The sequence below is a fragment of the Camarhynchus parvulus genome, chromosome 2 (genome assembly GCF_901933205.1).
Source record: "Camarhynchus parvulus chromosome 2, STF_HiC, whole genome shotgun sequence".
Lineage (NCBI taxonomy): Eukaryota > Metazoa > Chordata > Aves > Passeriformes > Thraupidae > Camarhynchus > Camarhynchus parvulus.
In genome coordinates, this window is record NC_044572.1 from 31,065,640 (window position 1) to 31,093,468 (window position 27,829).

Consider the following 27,829-nt stretch of genomic DNA (forward strand, 5'->3'; position numbering starts at 1 on the left):
TACAGTCAGATCAGTAAAGCATATTAAAAATACAGATTAATTAAGCCCAAAATAAACATAAGGGTTGTGTTTGGGTTTTTTTCCCCATCCTAAAGGGCATGTTTCTACAGGAAAGATATAAGCAGAGAACTCTGTCAGAGCCTGAGTCACTGGGACAGACGCTTTCTCATGCCAAGAGCATGAGAAAGCACAACAGCACAATTACTTAGGTGCAGCATGTCAGCAAAGAAATAATTCCTGCTCCACAACTTACACAGCAAGTGTCAGGCTTGCTGTTATAGCTGCTACTGGACAAGAAACGAAGAGAATGCCTACCTTGTAGAGGGCAAAGTTTTCTCAGCTTTGGGGTTAAAATAGCACAGAGATTAAATCAACTTTGCCAAGACTTCAGTTTTTAAATTCATCTAACCTCAAAATTAACCTGCCTTCATGCTCTTAAAACCCTAAATTAATCTAGTTTGGCTAAGAACTTTCTCCTCTCTTCCCCACCTTGACCCCCGGTAAACTTACTCTAAGTAGCATTTGTTAATGTAACATTAAGGATTTCAACTCTTCTTCCCAGCCTGCCTGACCCAGAGTTTTGCAGAAATAAAGACTTTAGCTGGAGAGCCTTAGTACAGAAAATAGCAGAAGAGCCATACTGTAGCTGTCTGAAGGTGCCCGGTCATCCACATCAATCAAAGTCCCCTCTGACCGACTTCGAGGAATCTCTCCACTGCTTAGGGAATCTGTTCCACTACTGGAAGAATTTTCCTCCTAGAAGACAGTTAAGCATATAAAACATCAGCAAGTATGCAATCTGAAAAAGGGGAAACTGTTGAAGAATAATTGATCTTGTTCCTGTAGTGTGCATGAAAAAAAAGTGAAGGTTAGATGATGAGTAAATTTATGAACTCTGCCCAAGAGCGTCACAATCATGAGTCTTATGATTGTATGTGCATCAAACCCAGCAGATGCTACAGCTCCAGTACAATGGGATACCCCAGCCCATAGTGGAGTCCAATAACTCACAAATTTGTCTTGCAATTGGAACTGAGCCAATTATGCAATAACTTCCACTCAGGTCTTGATAAAATATTTTTTTAAAAATAAAATAGACATCCTACCTCCTGTTTTCAGGTAAGTTTGAGTGGAATCATTAAGGGAGAAGATCTATATCTGTTACTTTGCATGCCAATTAATAGAAAGTATTTTCAACCATTTCTGCTTTATTATTCTTCTTATATTCCTCTCAGAAAGAAGATCAGGTCAGATTTCCTTCTAGTCAGCTCAAGAATTACTTAAAGTGTCATTCCTTAGAGACCACACCATCATAGCAACAGCCTAAGAGAGGATATTCAGGTCTCTTTTCTTCCTTGTTCTGGCTACAAGAAGTTCTGTTTCATTTTGGTGCAGTCCCTTTGAGGCAGGCAACAAAAGGATGAGCCTCTCAAGGTACATTGCCTAATGCTAAAGAAAGCAGGAATTGTTGTGTCTCCTATAGAAAGAAGAGTTACAGAAATTTCAAGTGAGCATTTAGTATCCTACATGCTGAAATTACTGTATCCCAGAAACAGAAGTTAGAGGAAATAAAAGATGAGAGATCTTGTGCAGAAAAGCTCTTCAAGCTAGTGCTAAAAAGCAAGACATCATTTAGTGACTTTCCTGAATCCTCTCACACATCCTGTATGTAGTGAGCTATAAATGCTGACGACCAACAGATACATTAAGATATCTGGGGAAAAAAAGAGACAAACAAAGAAACAAGGAAGGAGAAGGAAGACAGAAAGAAAATATCCAGAATTTTTTTAGGTCTGTACATGGGATACAATAGCTTTGTTTGGGAGCCTGAAATATTGCAGCCTTGTTACTACTGCAGCACACATTGCAGTCTAAGTAGATCTCTTTTTATCACTTTTAAAATAAAGAAAAAAGGATTGGGCCTGTATTTGCTGCAGCTGTAAAAAAAGGAATTTTCAGTTTCAGTTCCAGTAGGTGAGTTATGGGAAAAGGAAGCATACCTTATATCCAAGCATTACTGCAGAAAGCTGAAGCCACCTGTTTTCATTGCCCAATGCCATGGTTTAAGATATCTATTTTTCCTCTTGCAAGTGTAAATTCGTACTTTTTGCTCTTACCACAAGCGGTACTTTCAGCTAATGGCAGTCTGTTCAGGGGCTGTTTTGTACACAAGCAGCATGCAAGGCTGAGGTCAGGCGAAGCTCAACAATCACCCAGCACCTTGAGGGCAACTGTATAGATTTTCAGGTTCCTTTGTTACCAGAAACATCTTTTATTTGGTCTTTGGAGTCCTGATTTTAGCTAGTAGGTAAAGCTAGCCTCCAAGGCCAATACATTCTGGCTTCTGCTACTACTACCCCACCAGAACAAAACTGGAAACTAAAATGCCTCCTTAGTCCCAACACCATTAATTCCAAGATCTGGTATTTCACATCTGTGTGGAGATATCACTGTTTCTTCTGTCTCTGATAAGTGAGGATATTTGATAACTTATAGAGACTCCTTAAAAGGGAATCAATTTTGCTTTGCTGTTGCATCTCAAAATGCTGAAAAACTGAACACATTGTATAAACATGCAAGGTAATTATCTCTGGCTTCTACATACACACTATGGAGGTTTAATCATGCAAGCATAAGGTATCCATAGTCTAAAATCTCAAAAAATGTACAAAAAGTAAGTCTTCATTTTACAGTACCAGTTTACTTGTTGTCAGCACTTATCTCTGACAGACAATTTGCTGATAATTCACAAGTGAATTTAAGAATAGTTCTTTAAATAGTTAAAACACCTACAATTATTTCAGTAGCTGCATAAAGTGGGAGGGAGTAAATAAGGATGACAAGAGAGCATAAGAGTGTAAATTAACAGGGGCTAAAATAGGAAACTCATGAAGAAGGGAGAAGAGAGTAAGAGGGAAAGAAAAACAATCTCTTTACACAGGGGGATAATATTGAAAGAGACATGACAACAAGACTGCATGTGGAAGTTTTTTAAACATAATAAGGACTTCTGCAAATAGAATAAACCATTTCCTTAAAGTTCCCTCTGGGAATTTCTCAAAACGTTCATCACTAGCCTGGCATAGAGATAGAAAAGGCAGATACTGAAAAGGAAAACCACTTTCAAAAATAATCCTCCACCCCAATGAAAACATTTCTTCGTATGACAGGATGATGAGGGATCCCTTGTGATTGAGGCACATCTTCAGGCCAGCCAAGCAGAGGATGAGAGAAGGGGGGATATATAAACATTCCTGGGCAAAAGATGACCACATCTGGCCAGCATGTCAAGGGATGTGGGAAATGCTGGGGACAAGCTGTACACACACCCCTGGATACTGGGCAGTGTGCCTCCTGCACAGGGTTACACCAGCTGACACCAGGGTTGGGTCCCACCTCTTCTCTGTTCCAGCCTGGGTGCTGGGAATGACTAAAGCCCCAGTTTCTTTCTATGAGACTAAGAAAATAAGAAAAGCAAAAGCTTGCCCTTTTCAATGGATACATTCCGTGATAAAATAGCATTCCAAATTAAACTTTTGATAGCAGAGACCTATTAACTAGGGACTTACCTGAACAAATTCTGAAGAATGATCACTCACAAGAGATGTGAGGTGGATATATATGGGATAAACAGGCATACTAATCAACACTGAAAGGGAAAGGTAGAAAAAGCTTTCTCTGCAAACAGAGAGAACTGTGTATAGGAAGAACCAGAGACCAAGCTTTTCATTTGCTGTAGCAGTTGAATTAGAAAGATGTAAACTGACAAGTGCTTAATAGTGCAAGGAATTATTTGACTGATAGCACGTCAATTCACAGTGGGAAGTCAGGAGGGAGTGAAGAAGTGAAGAGGTTGGAAAGAGATCAGCTGTGGAGTTGACCAGTGAGTGAACCTGAGTGACTGCTGAGAGATGTGGCATTGTACGAGGGCAAGCAACAGTTTGCCAGGTACCTTCTGCTGAGGATTGCTTGACCCATAAGAGCATGTAACTCAAGACTCAGAGCACTGCTGGCAGCGCTGTTACAGAGGAAGAAAAATGCACTAGATGCCCTAGAGGAAGAAGAAAGTCTTGGGTAGAAAGTTCAGTTTCCCAGAAGTTAGGAGACAGATTTGCTGCAGACGGCATTTTTTGCTGCATAAAATGCCTCCAGAAATTCCTTCCAGGTTTTTCAAAATTCAAGTGCACCTTCTTTTTTTTCCCAGTCTCACTACCAAAAAAAACATATTCTGCTGTGTCTAAAACAGTGGTAATGAAGAAAATAAGAAAAGCCCAAAGGCAAAGACATTCCCACTGCCTTTGCCTTCAAAAATAAGTAAGAACACATTCCATTGTGTTTTTTAAGTATCAACATCCCAGACCAAAACACTAGCAATTTATATTCCATTCTACCTTAATCCTTCTTCAAAAGCAGGTTTTGTTAAGAACAGAGCTCTTCTGTGGTCATGTTTCCCCATGGAGTTCTACATGTTCCCCACACAGACAGTGCTATCCTTATTCAAAAAGATTCATGGCCTTTGTGTCGAGGATGAAGTTCATGCATCAGCAGTGACAGAGCAAGAAATAGACACAGGTGTTGGTGACGTGTTTCATTCCTAAGGCTCACTTTTGAGCTACATGGGGGAAAATGACTTCCTACTTATGTGGGTTGGGTTGTTAGACTTTCAAGTTTCTTTCTGAAAAAGGAGAAATGTAAATGCATCATAACGTAAAATAAAATGGCCCTCGTCTGACCAGATACTGAGTATACTGAATTATTTAAATTCTATTATATAGAGAGAAGAAAATGAATTCTAAAGAGACAGCAATACACAGAAGAGGGAGTGTGTCAGGAGGACTGCCAACAGAAGGACATCACCAACAAATGTAAACCACTGCCCTTTCTCAGCAGACTAATATATTTTTGAGCAAACATTAGCTACCGTAATAAGCCATATTTTAACTGTCCCTTGGCTCTTGAGGCCTAGAACAGCTTTATGCAGCTCCGTGTTTAATGAAAGGCTCTTGGACCCAAGTTACAAATCTTTGATGACAGAGCTGTACTGTAGGCAGTGGCAGTACAGCATAGCAAATGGAATATTCAGCTGAAGTGAAGAAGCCTTTGACTTATTTTAGCCTGCTGCATGTGAGGCAATCAAGGAAATGTCTGTATCTCACTTATAACAGAGATAAAATTGTTTTTAATGTTCAACAGAAACATTAATGATTTAGTATGACCCAATATCTTGACATTTTGGCTGTAATTATAGAAAGGAAATTTCAATAGCTCTATCTACTAGTTTACTCTGTTGTTAAACAGTTGCCAAGTTTGGTACCTACTTTTTCAATGTTCTGAAAATTTATCAACCTGTGGGAACAGCAGAGCCATTCACATTGAACCCAGGGCTTAGACTTTCTGCAGACCCAACATTTGTCTGCATGGCTGCTTGGAAGTGACACAATCACTCTTATAATGCTTCACCTGAGCTGCAGCTAAAGCGTGGTACTCTCAGCACAGCAAAAAGGGGAATTGAAATGGGTCATCCTCTCAGTACATTTCCACTATTTTGCAGGTGGGTTTTTATAGGCTCTGCTCAGGCCTGCACAACCCAGAACTGACTGCTTTTCAGCCTGTTTGGGGAACACTATGCAAACAAAAATAGCTATACTCTACACACGCCCTCCACAAGGCAAGTAACCTTCCTTTCCTTCCACACATCTACACTTCTAAAACTACTTGTTATAAGCATAAGTGGTAGAATGTTTATTTTCAGTTATAAACCACACATTTGGGAATATTGCTTTCCAAAAGCCTCAGGAATGTGTAGTTAAGTTTTGATGTTATCTTTTAGATTTTCGTTGCCACTCTGAAATACTCCACTGTTTCACTCAGGCCTCAGGAAAAAAGAAACTTCTTGCCTTCTACCTACTTCTTAATAACTACTTCAAGAACAGGGAATGGAAAATAAAGATATCACTAACAAATTGCTTAAAAGATCCAACTTTGCACTATGAAACTGCAATATTTTTTTTTTCAGGAACAGAGAAAACATTGCAAGTTTATTAGCCTAATTCTTCTATGGCTCTCCTTACACCTATAAAAACAATAGTTAAAAATCACACTGAATTCTCACTTAGTGTGTATACTTGTACACGCTTTGGAAGCACAGTGAGTTTATTCACTTTTGGAGGTTCTGTGAAACAACTTTTGGTTCACAGAGATTACAATACTACAAGTATTGTAATGTTGTACTACTGACTGAAGCCAACAGCTGTTCCTTCAAAGTGGATATTGAAAGTACTCTGTAAGGAACATCTTTAATTTAGAAGTTTCACTACAAAATAAAATTTCCATTTCTAGGTGCCACAAATGTTTCAGTGTCACCATAACTCATGCATTAAACATTGCAGAGCAAGGCAAAGTCTGTATCTACCACATTCTGCCTGTGAACCAGAGCCCTGCTGCTTTTCTTTAAGTACTTTTAATGTTTGCTAGGATGACACAGAAACCTCAGCTATCAAAAATTTTAATCAACCTAGAGAAGTGGGAGCTACCAGGATTCTTAAAATCTCTGTTAGCTATTTATATCCCTGTGAACTATAGCTGTGATCACAGGTTTTTAAGTACATGATACCTCCAAAGTACTCTATATTTCATTACCCTGATTTCTTCTTCTCTTTTCACTCAGCTAGACTTTTTCTCACATCCAGGCTGCTTGCAGGAATCACGCTGGGTTTTTAACTGAGCAGCTTGCCTGTCAGTGGCAAGTGGAGACATCTGCCCACTAGCTTGCCTTAGACAGCACTCCCAGATCTGCACAGTATTCATTATGTCCTGCCCTGGGAAAGGCTCATGTCTGAGTCTGTTGATGCCACAAGTCAGCTTTGGGCAGGATAGATAGGAGCTGAGGTCTTTGAGGGCAGGAAGCAGTGGTGGGGGACAGAAGTAGTGGTAGCATAAGCTGAAATCCTTTCCATCCCTCAGAGTCACTGGGGCATGACCAAAAAGGGAAGAAAACATCCTTCCTCTGTCCAAAAGACTTGATTGTGGCAACTCTCTTCCAGATTTTTCCAGTTATATATAGAAAATAGCACATCTACTATCCAGCCAGAAAGCAAGCAAAGGATCCACTTTCCAGACAATCAAACCCAGGTCAAGTAGTGAAGTAGTTCTTCAGTTCTTCCATAGAAATTGTCAATCAGGCACTTCCGAGTTACATGTTTCATAGAAATAATTACTTTCAAATTTAAGGACTGAGCACAGGCAGGGATGAAATCCCTCTTGATTTTCAACATTTAAATATCTCATCTGACCCAGTGATGTGATAAAAAAATCCTGCAAAATTGTGCTCTCTTCACAGCATCAGGATAAAGCAGAATGCATCAAGGAAACCACCCACAGAGAAAGACCAGTGTTTTAGTTGCTCGTAGTGTCGCAGACATCCCTTTCACTAAAATCCTTTCTTTAGGATTTTTCCTTCTGGAAAGCTGAGGCCCCAGCAACAAAAGGTAAACAATAATTTTCTGCTGCTGTGGGATGCAACAGGGTGATCCGTGATTGGTCTCGTGTGGATGTTTTGGTTCAGTGACCAGTCACAGCAGAGCTGGCTCTCTGTCGGAGCCAGCTCCCTTGTGATCATTCTTTCTTTCCTATTCTTAGCGTAGCTAGCTTCTGGAAACCCTTCCTTCTTTTTCTTTTTAGTATAGTTATAGTATATGTATATATCTTAAAATAAAAATCAAGCCTTCTAATCATAGAGTCAACGTTCTCGTCTCTTTCCTCATCCTGAAAACCCTTGTGACCACCGTCACACTTGTAGCTCTTAAAGCTCTTGAAATTATTATTGTAATTAATATTAACAGCAGACCTTGAGCACTCAAATCATCTGGATATGTTGCAAATATGTGGGATAGTTTTTCTGCTCTTTCAGTTTAGGAATGATATGACAAACTGACGTGGATGACACTGTGTCAGGATCCAGTCTTGAACATCCAACTGTGGGACTAAATTGCCTGTCAGTGTGCTGCCTGGATAGTGACACTTTATTTTGGACAGGTGTAGATTGAAGATGCATAAGCAAAATATGCAATAAGAGCCTTGCAGGAAATTGAACCTGATATCCAGGCATATGGAAGGTGCCTTTAGGCTTCTGGTGTCCTAGTTTCAGCAACTTGAGGTGAGTGCCCAGAGAAGGATACAGGGGGACACTACAATGTGCTGTGCTTTTGATAAGGTACTAGAAAAGCTTCTTTCCATGAGCATGACAGAATTCTGCCTCAACACAAAGGAAAAACATGTCAGAAAGTCTGTACTGTCAGTTGAACCCTTTCACATGGAACCACTTTGATTTGGTATTGGTTAACTTGGAGTGAGGACAAGAAAACCCCAACACACACACCAACCAAAAAATGAATTAACAGAGTAACACATTTTCTTTGCAAGAACACAAAGAATTTTCTTTGCAAGGTTTACACTGTCTCAGGCAAGCTTTCAAAATATATAAACTAGCAAAAAAATACCCCAGTTGTGTAGGGCAAGAATGGCATTGTGAAGAGGGGGGATACATGTCAATCAGTTGTCCCATTTCTCTTGGGAAATATAAAGGAAGAGAAATACTGAGATGGCAGAAAGAATGGAAAATGTGTGACATGTGATCAGGTCAACATGGAAAAAATTATTAAAACAGGCAAGTACCTGTTTGGGAAAAATAATTATATTAAATATAGTAGAAGAAAGTAAATCCATTTGACAAGGATTCTTCTGGTTATAATTAGAGGTTAGGTCAGAGAGTTAATAACTGCAAGCATAATCATTCTTCAATGCATCCACAAACTACATTTTGCTCTACTTGACTGACCACATAACAGGCACAGGGAACATGTACCAGCACTAATAGTATGTTTGATAGATCACAGTAATATTCACAAGGAAAGACTGTAACTTTTTTTTTTTTTGTGTATTGATCTGTTTTGACTGAAAAACTTGTTTAATAATCCTTGACACTTTAGGAAGAACATGGCAAAAAGAGCATCAGAAAGGGAATCTTAATCACAGAGACAACTTCCAAGATAAACTGCAGAAAGTGAACTTTTCCTTTGTTGCTTTTTATGGCAATTACAGTTCCCCAAGTTTGGTTGGATCTTTTCTCCAGAAGTGAGACATCATTGCATTTAAACCATTTGTGCTTGTGTTGTTAATAATAGTCTGAGCTGTCCATTAAGTTACAGCTGCCAATATTTTAAAGTTATTTTTGACAATGTAATTTTGAAGAGAAGAAGGGAGGGGAGTTCATAAAAATGCATTTTGTTCTCTAAAAGCCGAAAACAGCACCTCTCATTATACTGCAGACTCTCCCTTTACATAACAATCACACATGCTCTTGACAAGAAAAGGTCCAATTATTTCTATCTAATAGGATACATGTTTAAATGGATAGTTTCTCTACTAATGAAGGACATTTGAACCTCTGAACTGAATACTTTCACTGAAATAATATGACTGCCAGATCAACTGTAAAATGGTAAAGATCCAGCAACAAAAAGGAAGTCAGACAAAGATAGACTGCCATGCAATATCAGGTCCCATTTAGTGATCCATCTCTAATTACAGAAGACTGCACATAGCAGAGGAAAAAGGAAGAAGTCCTAGCTAAGAAAATTAGGAAGTGCTACTTCCAGTACTGCTGGTAGTTTTAGAACCAAAATGACAGTGATTCTATTAAAAAAAAAACAAACAAAAAAACAAAAAAAACCAAACAAACAAAAAAAAAAAAAAAAAAAACCAAAAAAAAAAAAAAAACCAAAAAAAACCCAAAAAAACCCCAAAAACCCCAAAAAACCCCAAACAAACAAAAAAAAAAAACCACACCAAAAAACACCCAAAAAACAAAAACAAACAAACAAAAAAAACCAAAACAAACCCACAAAATAAACCCAAAAACCCCAAACATTAAATACAGCATTCATGGTCACTGGGGATCTTCTTCTGAAGGAGAAATCAAGTTTGGAAAGATTTGAGGCAACAAGTCTCCAAAAAATTGCATGCCCTTATGTGTCCAAATTTAGTTTTTAAATCTAGCTGCTTTACAGGCTCATTCATTGAACTGTCTATTCCTACCTGTTTAGAGGAGGGCATCTATACTTTTGGTCATTATTGTTTAGTACAATAAGCAGAATAACATGTTCAATCTGATCCACTTTTATGCATCAGTTATGGTCACCCTTCTTTACAGAAGTGAAAGCAAGAAGTGTAAGAGATAATTGTTCCAGGTCTCTTCTTCCTCCCATCCCTATATTCTTTAACCACCTTCATTCTCTTCACTGCACCGCAGTATCCAACTGTGTTTTCAGCAGCAGTTCTCCTTCTGGTGATGCACACCATTAGCCTAGATGCAGTACCTCAGTGGAAAGCCAGTTTTCCCATCCAGGAAAACCACACTATTATCTTGCAATTGATAGTATTATCCACTGGAAGCATCTTAAGGCTGTGGATTCTCCCTGAACAACTCAGACACAGAAGCCATTCCCGAGGTTCTCACCAGACAGTTGGCTGATATCCAAAATTAATCAGTGAAATTTTTGTACAACAAATTGGATACCGCATTAACCCAGGCATTCCTGTGCTGACTTTTATCTCACATTGTCTCTATACCCCCCAAAAACAACAGCAGAGCTCCAGCTTGCTTTTCCTGACATCCCTGTCCATCAGCAGACAGGTACCCTACTTTCCCACTGGTTCCTACTCTTCCTTTTGAGCCAACACCACTGAGGGCAAAATTTGATGAAGCAGCTGAGAGTTGTAATTGCTCAGCAATAGTCTGACCTGACACTATACACTAATGGGTGCCTAATGATGCAAGAAATCTATCCCACACAGGTCTAGAATATTTTTCCATACCATTTGCCAAGAAAGCTTAATGTTAATAATAACTTAATGCTATTCATTCTCTGCATTTAATATGGCAGTGGTGCAAAGAGAAAGAAGGCAGAAAGCTGTTGCTTTCTTCTTTCTTATTTCCTTCCCTATCTCCACACAGGTTCACTTGCTATGACACTGTGTTAGAGATTTTGAGAGAATGAGCATAGGACAGAAAATGAGGATGCCAGTGGCTCAAGCTTTATAATAGAAAAGGCTCTCCACTCCAGTCACATGTCAAAGGAAAAAAAAAACAAAACAAACCAATCCATAAATTATCATAAATTTCATCCTTTTACATACAAAAAATAGTCAGTTTAGTTGCAGAAAAATTTTCATTTGTCCCAAAAAATCTGGCTGGCATCCTGAAATAAAAGCAGTAGCTGAAGAGATGTAGTCACAAATTGCTTAGGAAGTTGGACTGAAAGCAAACTTATTAAATTCCCAAAGAGAGTCTCTCAGATACCCCTGCAGAAAATCTCCAGGACAATGATTCAGAAATGCAGCTGATTATACTCCATCAGTTCAAAATATCTGCCCAGACTTTTATTTCAATTTTTCTGTCTCAGCAAGCTTTACCATTTTTCACCACAGCTGAAGTTATTGCCTTTCCAGTGGAAGTGAAAGGCTGTAGATCAGTAACTCTTAGATAGAATCACAGCATTTATACCATATATTATGTCCAGCTTCTCCCTTGGTCTGCCCCTGTTTCCTTCCCCCCTTCCAATAAATAAAAAACAAGCAAAACAAAACAACAAAAACCCAAAAAAAAGTAAAAAAACCAAACCAAAAACCCCAAACTCTCAACAAAACAAAAACCCAAACCCTCAACAAAAACAAATCCACAACTCCAACCATTCTTGCCTTTTTCCAAGAACTTTTACAAGCAGAAAATTTATTTTCACCAAGAAAAGTGGAGAAAGAACTGGCAACTCCTAAACCTTGTGACAGTCCTAGTTTCAATCCTTTGTTTTGCATCAGCATTCACAGACACTGAGCATGCTTGCCTTTCAATTTTATAAAGGCTAAGCATGTTCAATATTTTATACTATTAAGTCTTGGACAAATCTGAAGCTCCATGATTACACTAGCTTCCTACAAAAAAAAAAAAAAAAAAAAAAAACCCAGCAAAAAACAAAAAAAACCCCAAGGCCAAAAAACCCCAAACCAAAACAAAAGAAACAAACAAACAAAAACAACAACAACAACCAAAAAACCAAAGAGGTATTATCTAAACCCACCTCTGTAGCTATGTGATTCTCCACTCACAAGAAAGAATAAACATCTGGTATACAAAGTGAAACTACTCATTAGGCTATTGTCAGACTACAGAAATTACAGAAATTTGATTTGTGACCACTAGGATATTTAAACATCCTGCAAAACCACATTAATTTTACAACTACTATTTGGAAATTAAATTTTCATGTGATGTCTAGAGTTGTTTTCTCTGACTGCCTGGCTTGCAGGAAGGGAGGATAATCCCTCCCTGCTGAAGGAAACTACTGACAGTGTCCCATACATTGGCTACAGCAGGTTGAAAAGAACAGACATCCATCTCAAATACCACTAAACACCCCAGGGCACAAAGTCCCTACAAGTACCAGCACAGGCCCTTTCTTTTTGGGATCTATGTTTCTAGGCAGCTAGAGTTTTTCTAGCTGGTCTGCTTCAGACTGATCAGTAACAGCAGAGCAGCCTTTGCTTTAGAAAGAAATGGATCAGATACAAGGTTACAAGTCAAATAAACTAAAATCCAGACCTCACTTACAACAGCTTTTTAGTGCTGTGATTTTCCTCGTTAGGAACCTGAAGGCACCTGCCATGTGTTAGGTCAGAGAATTCAGCCTATTCAGGAACACCTTCCAAATGCCAGCCCTAAAGAAAAACTTTTTCTGGTGTCACCTTCATAAGTTTACTGCCCTTGCTCCATTTGTACCACAACGTGGGAGGAAGAAGTCACAGCCCTTCCATAAGGTCACTGACTTTGATGATCAAAGCATTCCCTTACCCATCTCACATCCTTAGCATCAAGTCTTGAGTTTTACACCTTTAACTAGCTCCTACACCTCAAGATAATAAGGTTCAAAATGTGTGTTTTGTTATGTGAAATACTGCAGAACCTTATATGCAAAATTCCACTGTTCAGTTTTTCTTAATCAAATTTGTTATTTTGTGTTGGATTTGTTTTTCTATAGAGATCAGCATACACAATACATTTACAGTGCAGTTGAAAGACTGTTCAGGTCAATCAGCTCACTCCTACCACTGCACATATATCCTTGCCATCACTGCCAGTGGTTCCTTGATTAAGGTATACAAGTGCCATGATGTCCTAAATATCATAAACATCATTTTAACATTTAGCTTACAAATAGCAAGTCAAGCACACACCTTGATGTGCACTTTGATGCATGACACCAAGTAACCTTGCTTAAGGCATTTTTCTTTCGCTGTAATGAGACAGGAGACTCCTGTTATTTGTTTTATCTCTATCCTACAGACACATGTAATCCTGATTGTGCAATTTATTGAACGTGTTTTTCAGCCTTCCTTTTATGGCAATTATTCATCTATATTTCAGGTCACTGATGATGACAAGCAGGTATTTGCAGAACACAAGATTCTCCAACAAAGAGTTGTCTAATACAGAAAGGGAAAGAAAAGCATGAAGTATGTCAATAGATACTCAAATGAAATATATTCTGCTTCCAAAACTTCATCTAAACTTTAATTTTTCAAATATTCTTGGAGGTGCATGGTCCAAATGTTGGCCAGCATGAAGTTAGTTCAGGTCAGCTCCTGACAGATCACCACCCAGGGTTGTATTTGTATAGGTTCCTTCATCTGTAAATATTAGAAATTTTGCTCCCAACTTTGCTCAAAATTTGAATCATTATGATCTAACACCTTCAATAATGTAGTGGTTTTTTGTTAACTATTATACAACTATCTCACATCCACCAGAAGTGAAAAGTATCACAGAGAAGGTCATCAATGAGAACATAAGATATTTGTCTAAGATGGTGCAAGTTCTAGTCTTTAGAAGTTCAAGAGATTTTACTCCACACTAGAAGAAATGATGTCACGCCCCAACAGTCTTGATAAATGTAACTAAACAGTTTGCTGTGAAAACTCATTCAGATAATTTTATTTTACAGTGCAGATTCATCTCAAATTGCTGATTTTAGCAATATTTAAAATGGTAAGTCACTGTCTATTGTCATCATTCAGTATGTTGAATCATTAGCATCCACTCAAGTAACTTCATTTTAGAGTTCTTTAGAGATCAGCATTTAAAAAAACTGAAGCTTAACTCATAATCCATAAATCAACCTCCTGCCTACAGGGAAACAGAGTGAGCTTTTGCTGCACTTTCTCCATATTAGGAGAGACATGATGTGCCACCTAGGAAACATTTAGGTTTTTCTATTAGCCTCATAGACCTATCTGTGAAAAGATGCAGATTTTGGAACCACAGGCATAGAAATCTGGAAAATCCTATGATTATGATAATTTCAGAATCACCAAATTTGATTTATTCATAGATTTCAGAGAAAAAAAAACCAACAAAACAATCATCTTTCTTTTTCTTATGAAGAATCAAGGCCATAGAATTTTACCTAGCTGTTATTGTGGACAAATTATATGATTGTAAAACTTTTTATTGGACTGAAAATGTTAAAAAAGAAAAATCCAATTCTGAGCCTGAGAGCTTGTGTTTATATTGTGTTTGGGCTCAAATCAGGGCTTTCTTTTACTTTTTCATTGGTATTCTTATGGAACTAGCTGTAATAGCATCCCTCTGCTAAGCTTTGTACAAATACATAAAAACAGAGCCTCATACCAACAGATTGTTTAATGCACAAGATAAGGAAGGGTAGGAATGGGGAAAATGGAGATAAACAAGTTTGCATATAATAAAATCATAGAATAGTTTGGGTTGGAAGGCTACATTTGAAGGTAACCTTTGAAGGTTAAGTAGTCCAAAGTCCAAACCAAGATGGGAAGACCAAACTACAAAGAAACTGATAATCATATTCCAATGTCTTCCACCCCTACTGTAAGAATTGTGCAAACAAGTGCTAACTCCTTAAAAATCCATCTCCAAACAGCTTGTCCCAGACCACGCAGAAAATCAGTGAATGGGAGCAGGGCTTGAAAGTGCCGCGGGAAGAGAACTGTCACTAAGACCAAAGGGATGAAAATAATTGCATAAATATCACAAGAGTCCTTCTCTCAAGTGCCTACACCCTGAAAAGGCAATTAACTGGTGCAAGGCAGGTATTCATAACACCTCCTGGCAGCCTTTGACACTGCTATGTTTGTCTTCCCCTTCCAGCTGTGAGCAGAAATCAGATACAAGTTTAGCTACGTATAGCAGGAAAATACAGATATAGACACATACACAGTGTTTTTCTCTCCCACGTCTTCATTTATCTGGTAAAACAATTTACTAGTAGCCAAACTTAGAAGACTCATACTATTTATTATTGAAAAATATTTGCAGTGGTGGAAAATGCAACTTCCATCAAGTTCAGACTTTCAAAATATTGTCCTTCTGTTTCTGCTACTATTTATTGCATGAGATGAGGAAAAGTCTAGGGAAGTTCTTACTTATCTGGGGAGCACGTGAGTGGTGCACACAATACCTTTTGCTGTGTGTTTTGTGACTACAGTACAATCATTACTGGTTAAAATACACCAGGGAATTCCAAGGTGCAAAGGGCTCTCCTACACATTTTCCTGATTAGTAGCACTTTTCTGCTCTGCCATGTTAGTGTCCACTGCTCAATGCAAGCCGGAAAAGAGGAATAGAAGGGAAAGAGAAGGGAAAGAGAAGGGGAAGGGGAAGGGGAAGGGGAAGGGGAAGGGAAGGGGAAGGGAAAGGGAAGGGGAAGGGGAGAGGAGGAGGAGGAGGAGAGGAGAGGAGAGGAGAGAGGAGAGGAGAGGAGAGGAGAGGAGGGAGAGGAGGGAGAGGAGAGGGAGGAGAGGAGAGGGAGGAGGGGAGGGAGAGGAGGGAGGGAGGGAGAGGAGGGAGAGGAGAGGAGAGGAGAGGAGAGGAGAGGAGAGGAAGGGAAGGGAAGGAAGGGGGGGGGAAGGAAGGGAAGGGAAGGAAGGGAAGGGAAGGAAGGGAAGGAAGGGAAGGAAGGAAGGGAAGGGAAGGAAGGAAGGGAAGGGAAGGAAGGAAGGAAGGAAGGGAAGGGAAGGAAGGAAGGGAAGGAAGGGAAGGAAGGGAAGAAGGGAAGGGAAGGGAAGGGAAGGGAAGGGAAGGGAAGGGAAGGGAAGGGAAGGAAGAAGGGAAAAGGAAAGGAAAGAAAAGAAAAGAAAAGAAAAGAAAAGAAAAGAAAAGAAAAGAAAAGAAAAGAAAAGAAAAGAAAAGAAAAGAAAAGAAAAGAAAAGAAAAGAAAAGAAAAGAAAAGAAAAGAAAAGAAAAGAAAAGAAAAGAAAAGAAAAGAAAAGGAGTCCCTGAACAGAACAATCTGTCATTACTCATGTTTGAGACACTATAATTTCACACAGAGCAAGAGGTAACAATTAGTGTTACAGGAATTAGGGCAGTGCTATGTGCTATGAATAAATTGATATTTCTTGTCTCCCTGCTGTGCACCACCCCTCCCAACTTTACAGAGATCCTGGTAAAGCTAGTGGATCAGAATGAACCCAAGAAGGTTATCATCACATCACAGCCTTTTCTCCAATGCTCAGAGGTCTTGTGTGAGATCATGTATGAATATAAACCAACCACTTCAAAGTTTCGTCAGTTGTCCCTCCCCCAAGTTATTTCAGACAATGTAATTTCTTTTTAATTACACAGCTTAGTGCATGTACAAAAACAGTTTATTCTAAATGTAAATACATATCCAAACTTTGGTCCCATTAGGATAATAGGACAGAAATGAGGCTTTAGGATTTGCTACAGATGGGTCACGAGCTTTGCATGGACTTGTGAAACTTTTGGAATTTTCTACAGACATAGGCTCAGGTGAGAGCTTGAACAACTCCTTGTCAAGTTGTTACATGAATGTTTTGCGTTACAGCTTATTCAGCCAGGAGAAAGGAGTTTCTTCCTTTGGCATGATCACAGGATGACTGGCACAATGGACTAGCAAGGCTGTTGGCAGTTATTAGTAGGTACAGATGAAACCTGAAAAAATATCATTATATCTAACTAGAGGTCAGTGCAGATTAAAGTATAAACCAATATGATTTAGAATAATTTTAAATCAGTTTAAATACTTGTGAGGCCCTATTTAATGCAGGAAAATATTATATGCCTCCATGGAGAGACAGAAAGTGATTAAAGAATTAGTTCAGAGCAAGCAAGCCAGGAACAGAAGAAGGGTCAAGTCTCCCAAGTCTTCAAAGTGTTAGAAAAGAAATGAGATCATGTGGCATTGTGCTTGAGGCTAGGCCTGGTCTTGGGGATGCCATCTGACTGGTGGCTGGCTGTCTGGCTGCTCCAGAAAACAGCAGTCCTGCCTCTCCTTTGCATCAACACTGGTGCTTATCTGGTCTCACCCGGAGCTGGTCCAGGCACAATGACTCAGTGTCCTCCTGTGCTGGCCTGCAGGAAGCAATGGCTGGGCATGAGGAAGGGGACAACCCTGTTCTGCAGCACCCAGCCATTACTGAGCTTAAATGGAGTTCAAGGAGTTACCCAAAGTGAAGTGGCAGCTTTCCATCTCACAGTTGTGCAGCAGAGAAGAACACAAAGATTTGTAAGTACTTTGAGTCTCCAGTGAAAGCAGACTTTCTCTAATAATTCAAAAAGGCCCTTTCCCCATTGAGAGAGCTGAAGAAAATGGCAACATAGTCTACTTTTTACATTTTGGACTCAAAAAATTGTCATCTAAAGTCTTTTGTAAGTACATATCCCAGACATAAGGCCTCAATTATTCTCTTCTGGGCTGTGGAATTTCAGAGCGTTTCAACCTGCAGAGTCACTCACGCAGCAAGGGAGAGGCAGCATATAACACAGTTTTCAGCTAAATAGTCAGCCATCTTCTCCTTGATCAGGCTGGCTTACAAGGTGAAGTTCAGCTGCACAAGAAAAGGACTCCTACTCTTACAGTAAATAATCAGTATATGCCTTCTATATAATTTCATGTACCTCCAAACCTAAAGACTTTTGCTCATCACCAAAAGGACACCAAACCAGAGCCCAAAAACTTCTTTGCCACAAGCTACACAATTGTTTCAGTTTTCTGGTGCTTTCAGTGTTTCAAAGCCCTGATTCAGCTTCACCATTGCTCCTTGGTAGGGATGTACTGCAGTGACCCCACATATTGAAGAACACAATAGGCTCTTTGAGGAAATTCTGGGGGCTGGAAAGGGAAAGTCAGTAGAGAATGCTTTGACAGTGTTTGCTCACAAACCAAAATTACTGAGATTATTAACACTAGAGCAGACTATGAAGAACTACAGGAAAGCCTAACAAATCAGTGTGAGATTAAGTTTTTTGTAGATAAGAAAAGGTGGTCTCAAAGGAACAATTTAAAATTACTCATAAACATTGATTTTTAACCTAGTTGAGATTTCTTAGGAAAAGCCTAAGCATGACCTTCAGCAGTTTAAAAAGGATGTGCAGAAATGCAAACGGGATACTCATCTGTACTGAGAAGCAGATGAAAAGATAGTAAAATATGGCAGGGCTAACTGAAGTACATGTTTTCCATTAGTATATGATATCACTTTACTCAGAAATTCAGTTTCTGAAAAAACCTACCTATTTTCTCCTGAAATTGCAGACTTGGAGGAGATGAACTGAAAATAATTCCAGAAAGAGGGTAAGAGATGAGAAAAGAGGATTTCCATAGAAGTTAAAAAGATCTAAGGTAAAACTTGACTAAACATTTGGGGATAGCAGCAGTATATGGGACATCAGGAGAGGAATGATATTCAAGTAGCTTTTTTTATCTTTCCAAATCATGTTTTATTTTCCACTGTGGGATCTGTGACGTAAATTGCAATTCTATGCAGTAGAAGTGATAGAAGAGCCTATAGTTCCAGACAGAAATATGCTTATTGTTTTACAAATTTTGTTACAAGTATGCACCATGTCTGTGGTTATATGCACCATGTCATGATGAACTACAGCTGCCACTACTTCAGACCTCAGCTTTTCAGACAGGAGGACATCCTCTAGTGATCATCAGATTAGGCTGACTAATTGGTTGTTCTGTCCAAAAAAAGCCAGTCTTTTGACTATTACAGCAGTGTGATTTATACTTCTGCACTGTGTCAGTTTTTGTTGTTTGTTCTACATATTTTTTATCCATATTTCAAGGGTAGACTTCCCTGCAGGTTCTAGTGCCAAAGTTTACAGTGGCATGAACACACGTAGTTTCTCAAGGATCTTGAGTTTATCTATCTTGAAAAATAGAGAGGAATGGCATCCAAATTCAGAGATAGCAAGCATCAAAGATTTTTTTTTCCCTTGGATACCATTCATAGAAACCTCCCACAGATAGTCCACCAAACACAAATATTCCTGGGCCAAAGGGGGAAATCACTATGATAAAGAGTTACAAAAACATTAAATAACAAAGAAGTGTGCGATTGAACCCAATTAGCCGTTTTCATAACAAGAGGAGAAAGACAAGGAAGCAAGACAGCACAAGAACTTACACCAAATATTTAAATGCTAAATAAACCTTCTATTACAACATACTATGGCAAGTCCAAAGAAGGGCAAAAATAGTTGATGAGAGGGGACCCAAGTATTTTGGGGAACAGCTGAGGGAGCTAGGGTTGTTTAGGCTGGACAAAAGGAGGCTCAAGGGGGACCTTATTACTCTCTACAGCTACCTGAAAAGGAGGCTGTAGTGAGGTGGGGGTCAGCCTCTTTTCCCAGCTAGCAAGCAATAAGGCAAAAGAAAATGGCCTCAAGTTGTGCCAGGTAAGATTTAGGCTGGATATTACAAAAAAATTCTTCACCAAAAGGGTTGTCAAGCTTTGGAACAAGCTGTTCAGAGAAGTGGTGGAGTCACCATCCCTGGAGGTATTTAAAAGATGTATAGGTGTAACTCTCAGGGACATGGTTTAGTGGCAGACGTGGCAGTGCTGGTGTAATGGTTCGACTTTATGTTCTTAGGGGTCTTTTCCAACCTAAGCAATTCTTTGATTCTATGACTCTATGTAATTAGCCTGTTGAACATACTCCCACAGGATATTGTTGTAGTAGTGAATACAAATGTTGGTATTCCTGGCTGTTAATGTACCCAAGGCAAAGACCAAACTCTGGATTCTAACATGTCAATAACCAGCTTGAACTTGTGCTGTTAATCCCGTTGTGTATGTCCCACCCAACACAGACACTCTGCAGCTGTTTTCAGAGTATAAATTCAGTGTCAGAGCCTTTTCTATTAACTACTGTCAAATACATGATTTTGGGCCAGGGAAAGTGCTGCCAGTGGGGCAATTTGAGCCTCCCAAGATCTACCCAGCAGCAATAATTCCTTCACTTCTCCTCTCCCTGTATCAGTTACTCAGGAGGACACCTATTTCCTTTTCATAATAATGCCAGTCAAAATCTATTTCCATGCTGTTAACATTTTGATCTTTCTTCTTAAAAAAAATACCTCCATATGAAAAAAACTGGTATTAGCTGAGTGGTAATAACAGATAGGAAAAGAACAAGAGCTGTTTCTTTTTTTGTCTTTCACTTAAATCTTTCTATTTCTACAAGCAGCCAACTCTGCTTGTTATTTTTTAGCCATAGAGGGAGTTGGTTCAAGGTATGTCAGCATGATAGGTCTTGCCTCCACTTAGGCTGAAGGTATTATCTTTCAAGGATTCTTTTAATAGAGAATGAAAATTTTAGTGTCCAGAAGTATATGTGCTCTTTAAACCCTCTCTGACTTCTAATGGCTGCCTTGTTCTCAGGGAGGATTGTTAGGGGGTGTTCACCATTCTGATCTCAAAAGCTGGAGGCCAACCCAACAGCTGCAAGCATGGACTGTTTTAGTTCATATAGTCCTTCAATAAAACCAAACCAACCAATCAACCAGCAAAAAAAACCACAAAGCCCACAGAGGTGCATGCGCACACACTCACCCCGATCTACAGCAGCTCATTTCACAGAAGTAAAAAGAAAGAGAAGACAAGCTTAAAACTGATTAAAAATTTTAGGAGGGTCACCATTACTTATGTTCTCAGCAAAGGTAATCACCAGCACTTAGCAGGTGCCTTTCTGCACACATCCCAAATCACCCTGGGGTACGATATCATGCAATTCAAAATGTCCATAAGTTCTGCACCTTCTCCAGTAGCACCTGGAACTAGCAATGGCCAAAAGATAGTATTGGACTGATGCAATAGTGCTAGGCAAAAAACTACTCTGATATTTCAGATCCTCCAATGTATTTTAAATGTAAACAGCAAAATATACTTGAAAGAAAAAAAAAAGCAAACTCACCATTGTGGAAACTAAGAGCTTTTCCCTAGATCCAAATTATGTTTTTGCTCAAGACATCAGTACTGTTGGAGGAGCACTTATTCCTGCTCTGGCTTAGAAACGCTCTGGCGTGCTCAGAGTTCAGGTGGTGCTGGAGCACACCTGGCGAGCCTCCCTCCTGGGAGTGCTGAGCAATGCCTGCTGGAATGTGCAGTCTAGCAGGAACCTGGCACCGCTGGTTCGAACAGACAGGCGTGAACCATGGGACTACATTACCCATAATTGCCTTGAGCTGGTTCATGATTACACCTGAAACCAGGGGAGGTGGTGTGGAAGTTTCACCTTAGGGGGGAGAGAGATAAGCAGAGGAGAAGGAGGAAGCATGTGCTCCTTGTGTGCCACTGGAACAGACTGAGGATTTTCTATTTTCACATGCCACGCTGCAGATATACTGAATTGCTGGGAGAGGTTCAAAGAGTGGCCTTCTGATTAAGGTCAAGTTAGAAATAATTAGATTTACTGGCAGTGAATACCGTGACTGAAATTGCTTGAACCTGTATGACCGGTTTAGGCATCTCTGTGTATGTGAGAGAATCAGACAACTGGATATAAGGAAGCAAGTGAAGGAGGGGTGGCAGTGGCCTAACATAACATATCTACAGAGGAGGGAATACAGAAACATTTGGCAGGGTGAGGAGGAAAACGTTCCTTTTTAGCCCCATGTCCTTTAGGAAATAGTAAATTTTCCCATATGTTATATTGCAGGTGTTTTTTTTCAGTGACTTAAGAATTTCATAGAATAAAGCTTAGAAGGAGAAAGGTTACAGGAACAGACAGATAAGAAAAACGTGCCAGGAAGGTCACAGGGACTTGGAGAAGGGATGATTTGCCTATCCTGTTTTTATTTGCCACCTGTGGGTTTATGACTCTAAGGACTCACAGGAGAAACTCCCCTTTCATGGAAAGAGGTTTCACAGGCTTCCTAAACCTGCATTCAAAAAGTTGAAGTATAAATCAGACAGGATTTAAAAAATGGAGAAAGGCAGAATCCTGGATATTTATGAATAGTGTTAATTGGTGGGAAATTTCCAACAAATAAGCAACCTGCCAAAATAAGTGGTTATGTTTGATCTGACAACAAAGTGGAATGAAACTCAGCAAACAGTTTCATCCTGAAAAAGTGAAGTTTTTGGCCAACTATTTCAATGAAATGTTCAATCCATTACAGCACCATTCAGAGAACTGAACACTTTTTCTCCCACCCAACCCAGCAAATAGCCTTTTCCACCTCATCATACATGACAAAGATGAAGAAAGAGATGCCCCATCTCCAAATGATTTAAGCAACAGATTTTTGAGAGAGCTTTATCCCACTATCTGAAGCAGGATGTTAGAGTAATATAGCATAGTTATTCACTCTGTGCTAAAACGGCCAGTTACAGAAAAATTGGGTGATTTCTACTACCACTGCTTCTTTAAAGGCGTAGTTGGGAAAATTAAGATCTGGAAATAGAAAGTGTAGGACAGATAAGCCCTGTCAGACACCAGGAAGAGAAGGGAAAAATTTCCAGTGACATTTAGTGGCTTGCCCAGAGCTATTAAGAAAGCAAGCATTTAATTTACATTATATGTTTCATTTTCTGGGGTTTTTGAGCTTTCTTGAGGTAGATAATGTCAAACCAGTTGAAACTCACCGTCATACTAATATTATCTAATAATAAATTAAGATTTTGGTGATCTAAACTCTAAATTTCAATCTCTTTTCTGTTATGTCAGACTACTCTTTAAAATTTCTGTTTAGGTCAGGTACCTTTCCTAGGCTTCATTTCTTTGAATGGAACATTACCTCAGAAAAGTAATGTTGGTTAAAAGTAGAAGTATTTTCAGAGCCAGATGTTTTTATCAATCCATTCTTCTGAATAAAAATAATTTAAAAAATATTAGTGGTATTTTACCTTTAACAGAAAGACTTTAAGTTTAGGCTGATGATTTTTAACATCCCTGTTTGTAGGGATTAATCAAAATTCAATTAAAATAGTATCCCTCCCAGCTGTTTCTCAGGTAGAAAATGAGTTTAGAATCCATAAAGCTGCAGTTGGGACCCTGGTGACTCACATAAAACATCTACAAGATTTGAGTTGATCTCTGGGTCTCATAAAGCTATAGAATCATAAAATTATTTGGGCTGGACAACTTGCACTAGATCAGGTTGCTCAAAGTCCCATCCAATCTGTCCTTGAACACTTCCAGGGATGGGGCATCCACAGCTTCTCTGGGTAACTTGTTCCAGTGCCTCAGCACCCTCTCAGTGTGAAATTTGTTCCCAATATCAAATCTAAACTTATTCTCTTTCAATGTAAAGCCTTTTTCTCTTATCCTCTCCCTACATGCTTATTTAAAAAGTCCCTCTTCAGCTTTCTTGTAGCGTCCCTTTAGGCCCTGGAAAACTCCTAACTACAAAAGGGCCCAAGCATTAATAACCTTGTCTATCTGGGTTTTCCCTGCAGTGGTGACCATCTATTAGTTCCCACATATTTATTAAAGTCTGCCACTTGTGTCTTGTTGCATAATAAAGTTTACCTTGAAGGCATCTAAACCAGATATTTAAAAGACAGCACTGCATAGTCTGCTACCACTCCAGAAAGAGTTCTGACTGGTCAGCTTTTCATTTCCAGACTCCTCAGAAACCCAGGCACTGCAACAGCAGTTTTTTGAACATCATTTGATGAGACACTGCAGTTTTCTGCAGTTTGGCTTGTTTTAATAGCAAAGTCTTCCAGAAAGAGATTTAGATTCCTAGGCCTTAGGAACGCTAAATAATATGTGGACAGTTAATAAGCGCTTTCATGGGTTTAATTAACTGCACTGGTTGTACATGCATGCTGTACACACAGACAAAACCAATAGCAGATGCTGACAGGCTCACCTGACAATTTTATTTTTCCTTTTTATGTTTGCTAAGTTTTACCCACTTCTCAGATATATTTTTTTGTCATTGAAATCAGTGGAATTTAGGGAGAAATGTCCTGGAACAGAAGAGGGACGAATGAGGATAATTCCAAGATGGAAAGTCTGGAAGATGGGAGAACATGTATTTGGCAAGCCCTGGATGAAATTCAGACGTGGTGGGTCAGTCCATCTGAGCCCAGAAAAAGTACAGCAGTAGCAGTAGAGCTGGTCTCCAGCAGCTGCCAACTCCAGGGCAAAAGTAGCACCACAGGATACTTAACCTTGCTTTGAAGGCTGGTTAACGCCACCAAGCCATATCCTTTAGCTTTTGCAATCTTACTGGTAATGGTGGCAGGATGCTGGAGTGTTTGGGAGCATAAAAAAAATAACATGATGGTTTGAAGTAGCATAACATGCATGGGAAGTGGCAGCCATGTCTTTGCTTCTTGTCTGATTACAGTATGTGCTTTCTCCTTCACTGATTTAGTATTTAAATTACTACATATTTTGATGGCTGAACCTAGCAATGACTGTAGGGTCAAAGGGCACACTTAGGTTCTGTGTGTAAACATATTTTATCTGCTGGCAGCAGATGGAACAGCTGGGGCAGAACTTAGCATATGGACTTGGACTTGCATCTGTTTGCTGCAGCTCTCAGCCGAAGCATGGGAAACACCAAGGCCTCACTTTACCCTGTTTCATTCTCATCCCATTCATTTCAGTTGTTCCTAAAGCTCATGACAAAGCAAATACAAACTCCACACAAACTCCTTGCCCATCAAGACATTAGAAGAGGGGCACCATTAACCCTAGGCTACGTGACAGTTACCTCTATAATTATTTCCAACACAAATTAGCTGTGGTCACTACACTATGATTTATGGTTGCATCTGGGAGAGGAGAAAAAGGTTCAATGTCAGGATATTCTGGGTATAAAGAATCCACTCAGACATGGTCAAATATATCATTCTTCCCCTGCCCCTTCCCACAAATGGTAGAAAAACTGCCCTAGCAGAAAATATTCAGGCCAACAATATTTGCACATCAGGATCAGCTTGGACATTCCTCCCAGTAAAACAACCATTAATAACCAAGAGAAGCGTGGGGGTGAAAACTGGTCCTCTGACAGGACTATGCTAGAAAATGTTTAATAATATAGTAACGCTGGCAGAAGCAATTCAGGCTGTTTTTAGTGATTCCAGGGCTCTGAGTATATTCCATGCCAGCAAAAGCACTCCTGCCAGTTCTGTATCACATTAGGGCTCTTGCCAGCATGAAACACTGCCAAAACTCACATTCTTAAGAGATATGACTTACACTAACACACGTATCTAAAACAAAGCAAGCTTTACAAACTCTAATGAATACTCCACCCAGGCAGGCAAACCCACTTTTCCTGATAAATAGTGAACCACAGGAATCAGAAAGATTTTACCTGGTTTCTGAAAGGTGGGATACAGTTCTGGGCAATGTTGAACATCAGAAAAACAGCTCTCAAAGTATTGTATCTCCAGCAGGCTGTATCGCAGACTTTAGTCAAGGTGAATATTTGATTTATAAAAATCTGTGACATCACACTTTAATGAATACACAGAACTTCTTGTAAGAGTACCATAGTATGGGAAGCTACAGCCAAAGCACAAATGTGGATTGAAACAGTTGAAGGCAGCAGCAGACCAAACTGAAACAACACTGTCCAACAACAAAATTTGTAAGGAAGCTGCTATATTGAGCAGCAAAAGCTATATCTGTGCTTACTAGATCTTCTTGCACTCTGACACAAAAAAAACAAAAGGTTTAATCATTTGTCCACAGAATCTGGACCAAGAACTGAATTGTGGGTTTGGTTTTTTGTGGGGGATTTGGGTTTTGTTTGTTGGTGTTGGGTTTGATGGGGTTTTTTTGGAGGGGGGATTTTGTTTGTTAAATTTGGTTGGATTTTTTTTCTAAAAAAGAGCTCTCAGCTCTACGGAAAACAGAATTGGTCTGGTTTTCAACATATCAAGGAAACTACTTATATCAACTTATACCAATAGCTCAAGGAAAACCATTGTTTTCCTCTAGTATTTATCTTAATGAAGGAATGAGTATACCATGTCTTAATGCTGATGGAACATGAAATTATGTCAAAAGGAGAACATACTTTTTTATAGCAAAAACTTTAAAGAGGATCATTCAATCAATGATAAATTAGCTGGCAAACTGGACTAAAGAATATCACAGCAGGAACATTCCTGAATGGTGAGCATATGGTTGCCAAAAGGGACTTGGAGAAAGAGCTCTGAGAGTGGTAGGGAAAGATCTCTTTCTCTCTTGAAATAATAAGTGGGTAGGAACTTGTGCCCCAGGGAAAGATTCACAAGATATCTTTTGTACCGTGAAAACATTTGTTTCCTCTCTGTAACTAAAGCTGTTTAGTTTGGCTGGTTGCTAGATTACTTTTTGCAAAGTTTGTTCATTAAACAAAGTATTTTTTTTGTTTATACCATTTTCATTTTGTCACTAGCAAACCTCTCTCCCACAGCCAAATCTGCAGCACTTTGCAGAGAAGGTTCACTTCGCCCATTCTTACAGAGAAAAGGTACAAAGAGACCTCAAAAGAAGGCAAACAAGTTCAGCTTGAGCTTACAATCCTCCCACTTCAGTCAGTAAAACAAAGGTGAAGACCCTCATGGCCCAAGCAGTCTTTTGCAGAGACCAGTCCTGAAATTCTTGAAGTGATGCCTCCAGATCCAAAGCAGAAGCAGCAGCAGAGAGCAGGGCCACAGGGCATTTCCTCCTGTAGCACCAGAACAATAACATCTTTCAGGTTGGGAAAACCCTATTTCAGTCCTAGTTCATCATTAAATCCCACTTCACTTATATTACACATCACCAAGGAAAATATTCCATGCGACAGTAAATAAAAACTGCAGGCAAAAGAAAGGGTCAGGGCCAAAAATGTAATGTCTTCAACAGCAATGAGCAGTGAGGAATTAAAATAGTGTTCTATCTCAGATTTTCTTGTATTATACTTCTAGAAAATATGAGCACACTGTACTGAGCTACACTTGGGTAGAATATAGCTGATTACTAGAGAAGGAGAAAATAAGACTTTTCTTGTTAGTTTTAGCCTGATTTTCTCAGGAAACAGGGTCTACATGATCATGCCATTTCTATATAAGGCTCTAATTCATCCTCACCAGTAGTTTATGAATTCATGAGCCAGTTCAGCCTAATACAGGCACAGAAATCTCAGACTGGGTAGAACACTAGGTTCCATGAAAAAGAAAGCTGAGGATATCTGTGGAGGAAAGGTTCTTCTATTATTAGACCTAGAGACTCACAGAAAATTACAAATGAAAGAGGGACTGAAATCAAATCACAAAATCCAGAGAAGGTTTTCTTTTTTAACAGGAAAAAAATCCAGTTCAAAACAGAAATACCAAAGAAATTTGAATCCTAAAGCTGCTCTTCCTCATAGGAACACAGAGACATAAAAGCCAGAATCTGATCTCATTGCAGATCCCAAGCAGCTCTGCTGAATTAAGTAGTAGGTGGCTCACTTTGACCATGTGCATTGTCAACATGGACCTGTTTTTCAGCAAT

General features: G+C 39.3%; 1 protein-coding gene across 1 annotated transcript in view; it reads right to left on the reverse strand.

The window, feature by feature from the left end:
- Positions 1-21,407, reverse strand: part of MACC1 (MET transcriptional regulator MACC1) — a 34,167-nt gene extending 12,760 nt beyond the window's left edge. Inside the window, exons 1-2 of the mRNA XM_030943177.1 lie at positions 21,314-21,407; positions 642-756 (exon numbers count right to left, since the gene is read on the reverse strand). Coding sequence (XP_030799037.1) covers positions 642-756; positions 21,314-21,316 — 118 coding nt within the window. The 5' untranslated portion in view covers positions 21,317-21,407. The remainder of the gene's footprint in view (positions 1-641; positions 757-21,313) is intronic.
- Between the last annotated feature and the right edge of the window lie 6,422 nt (positions 21,408-27,829).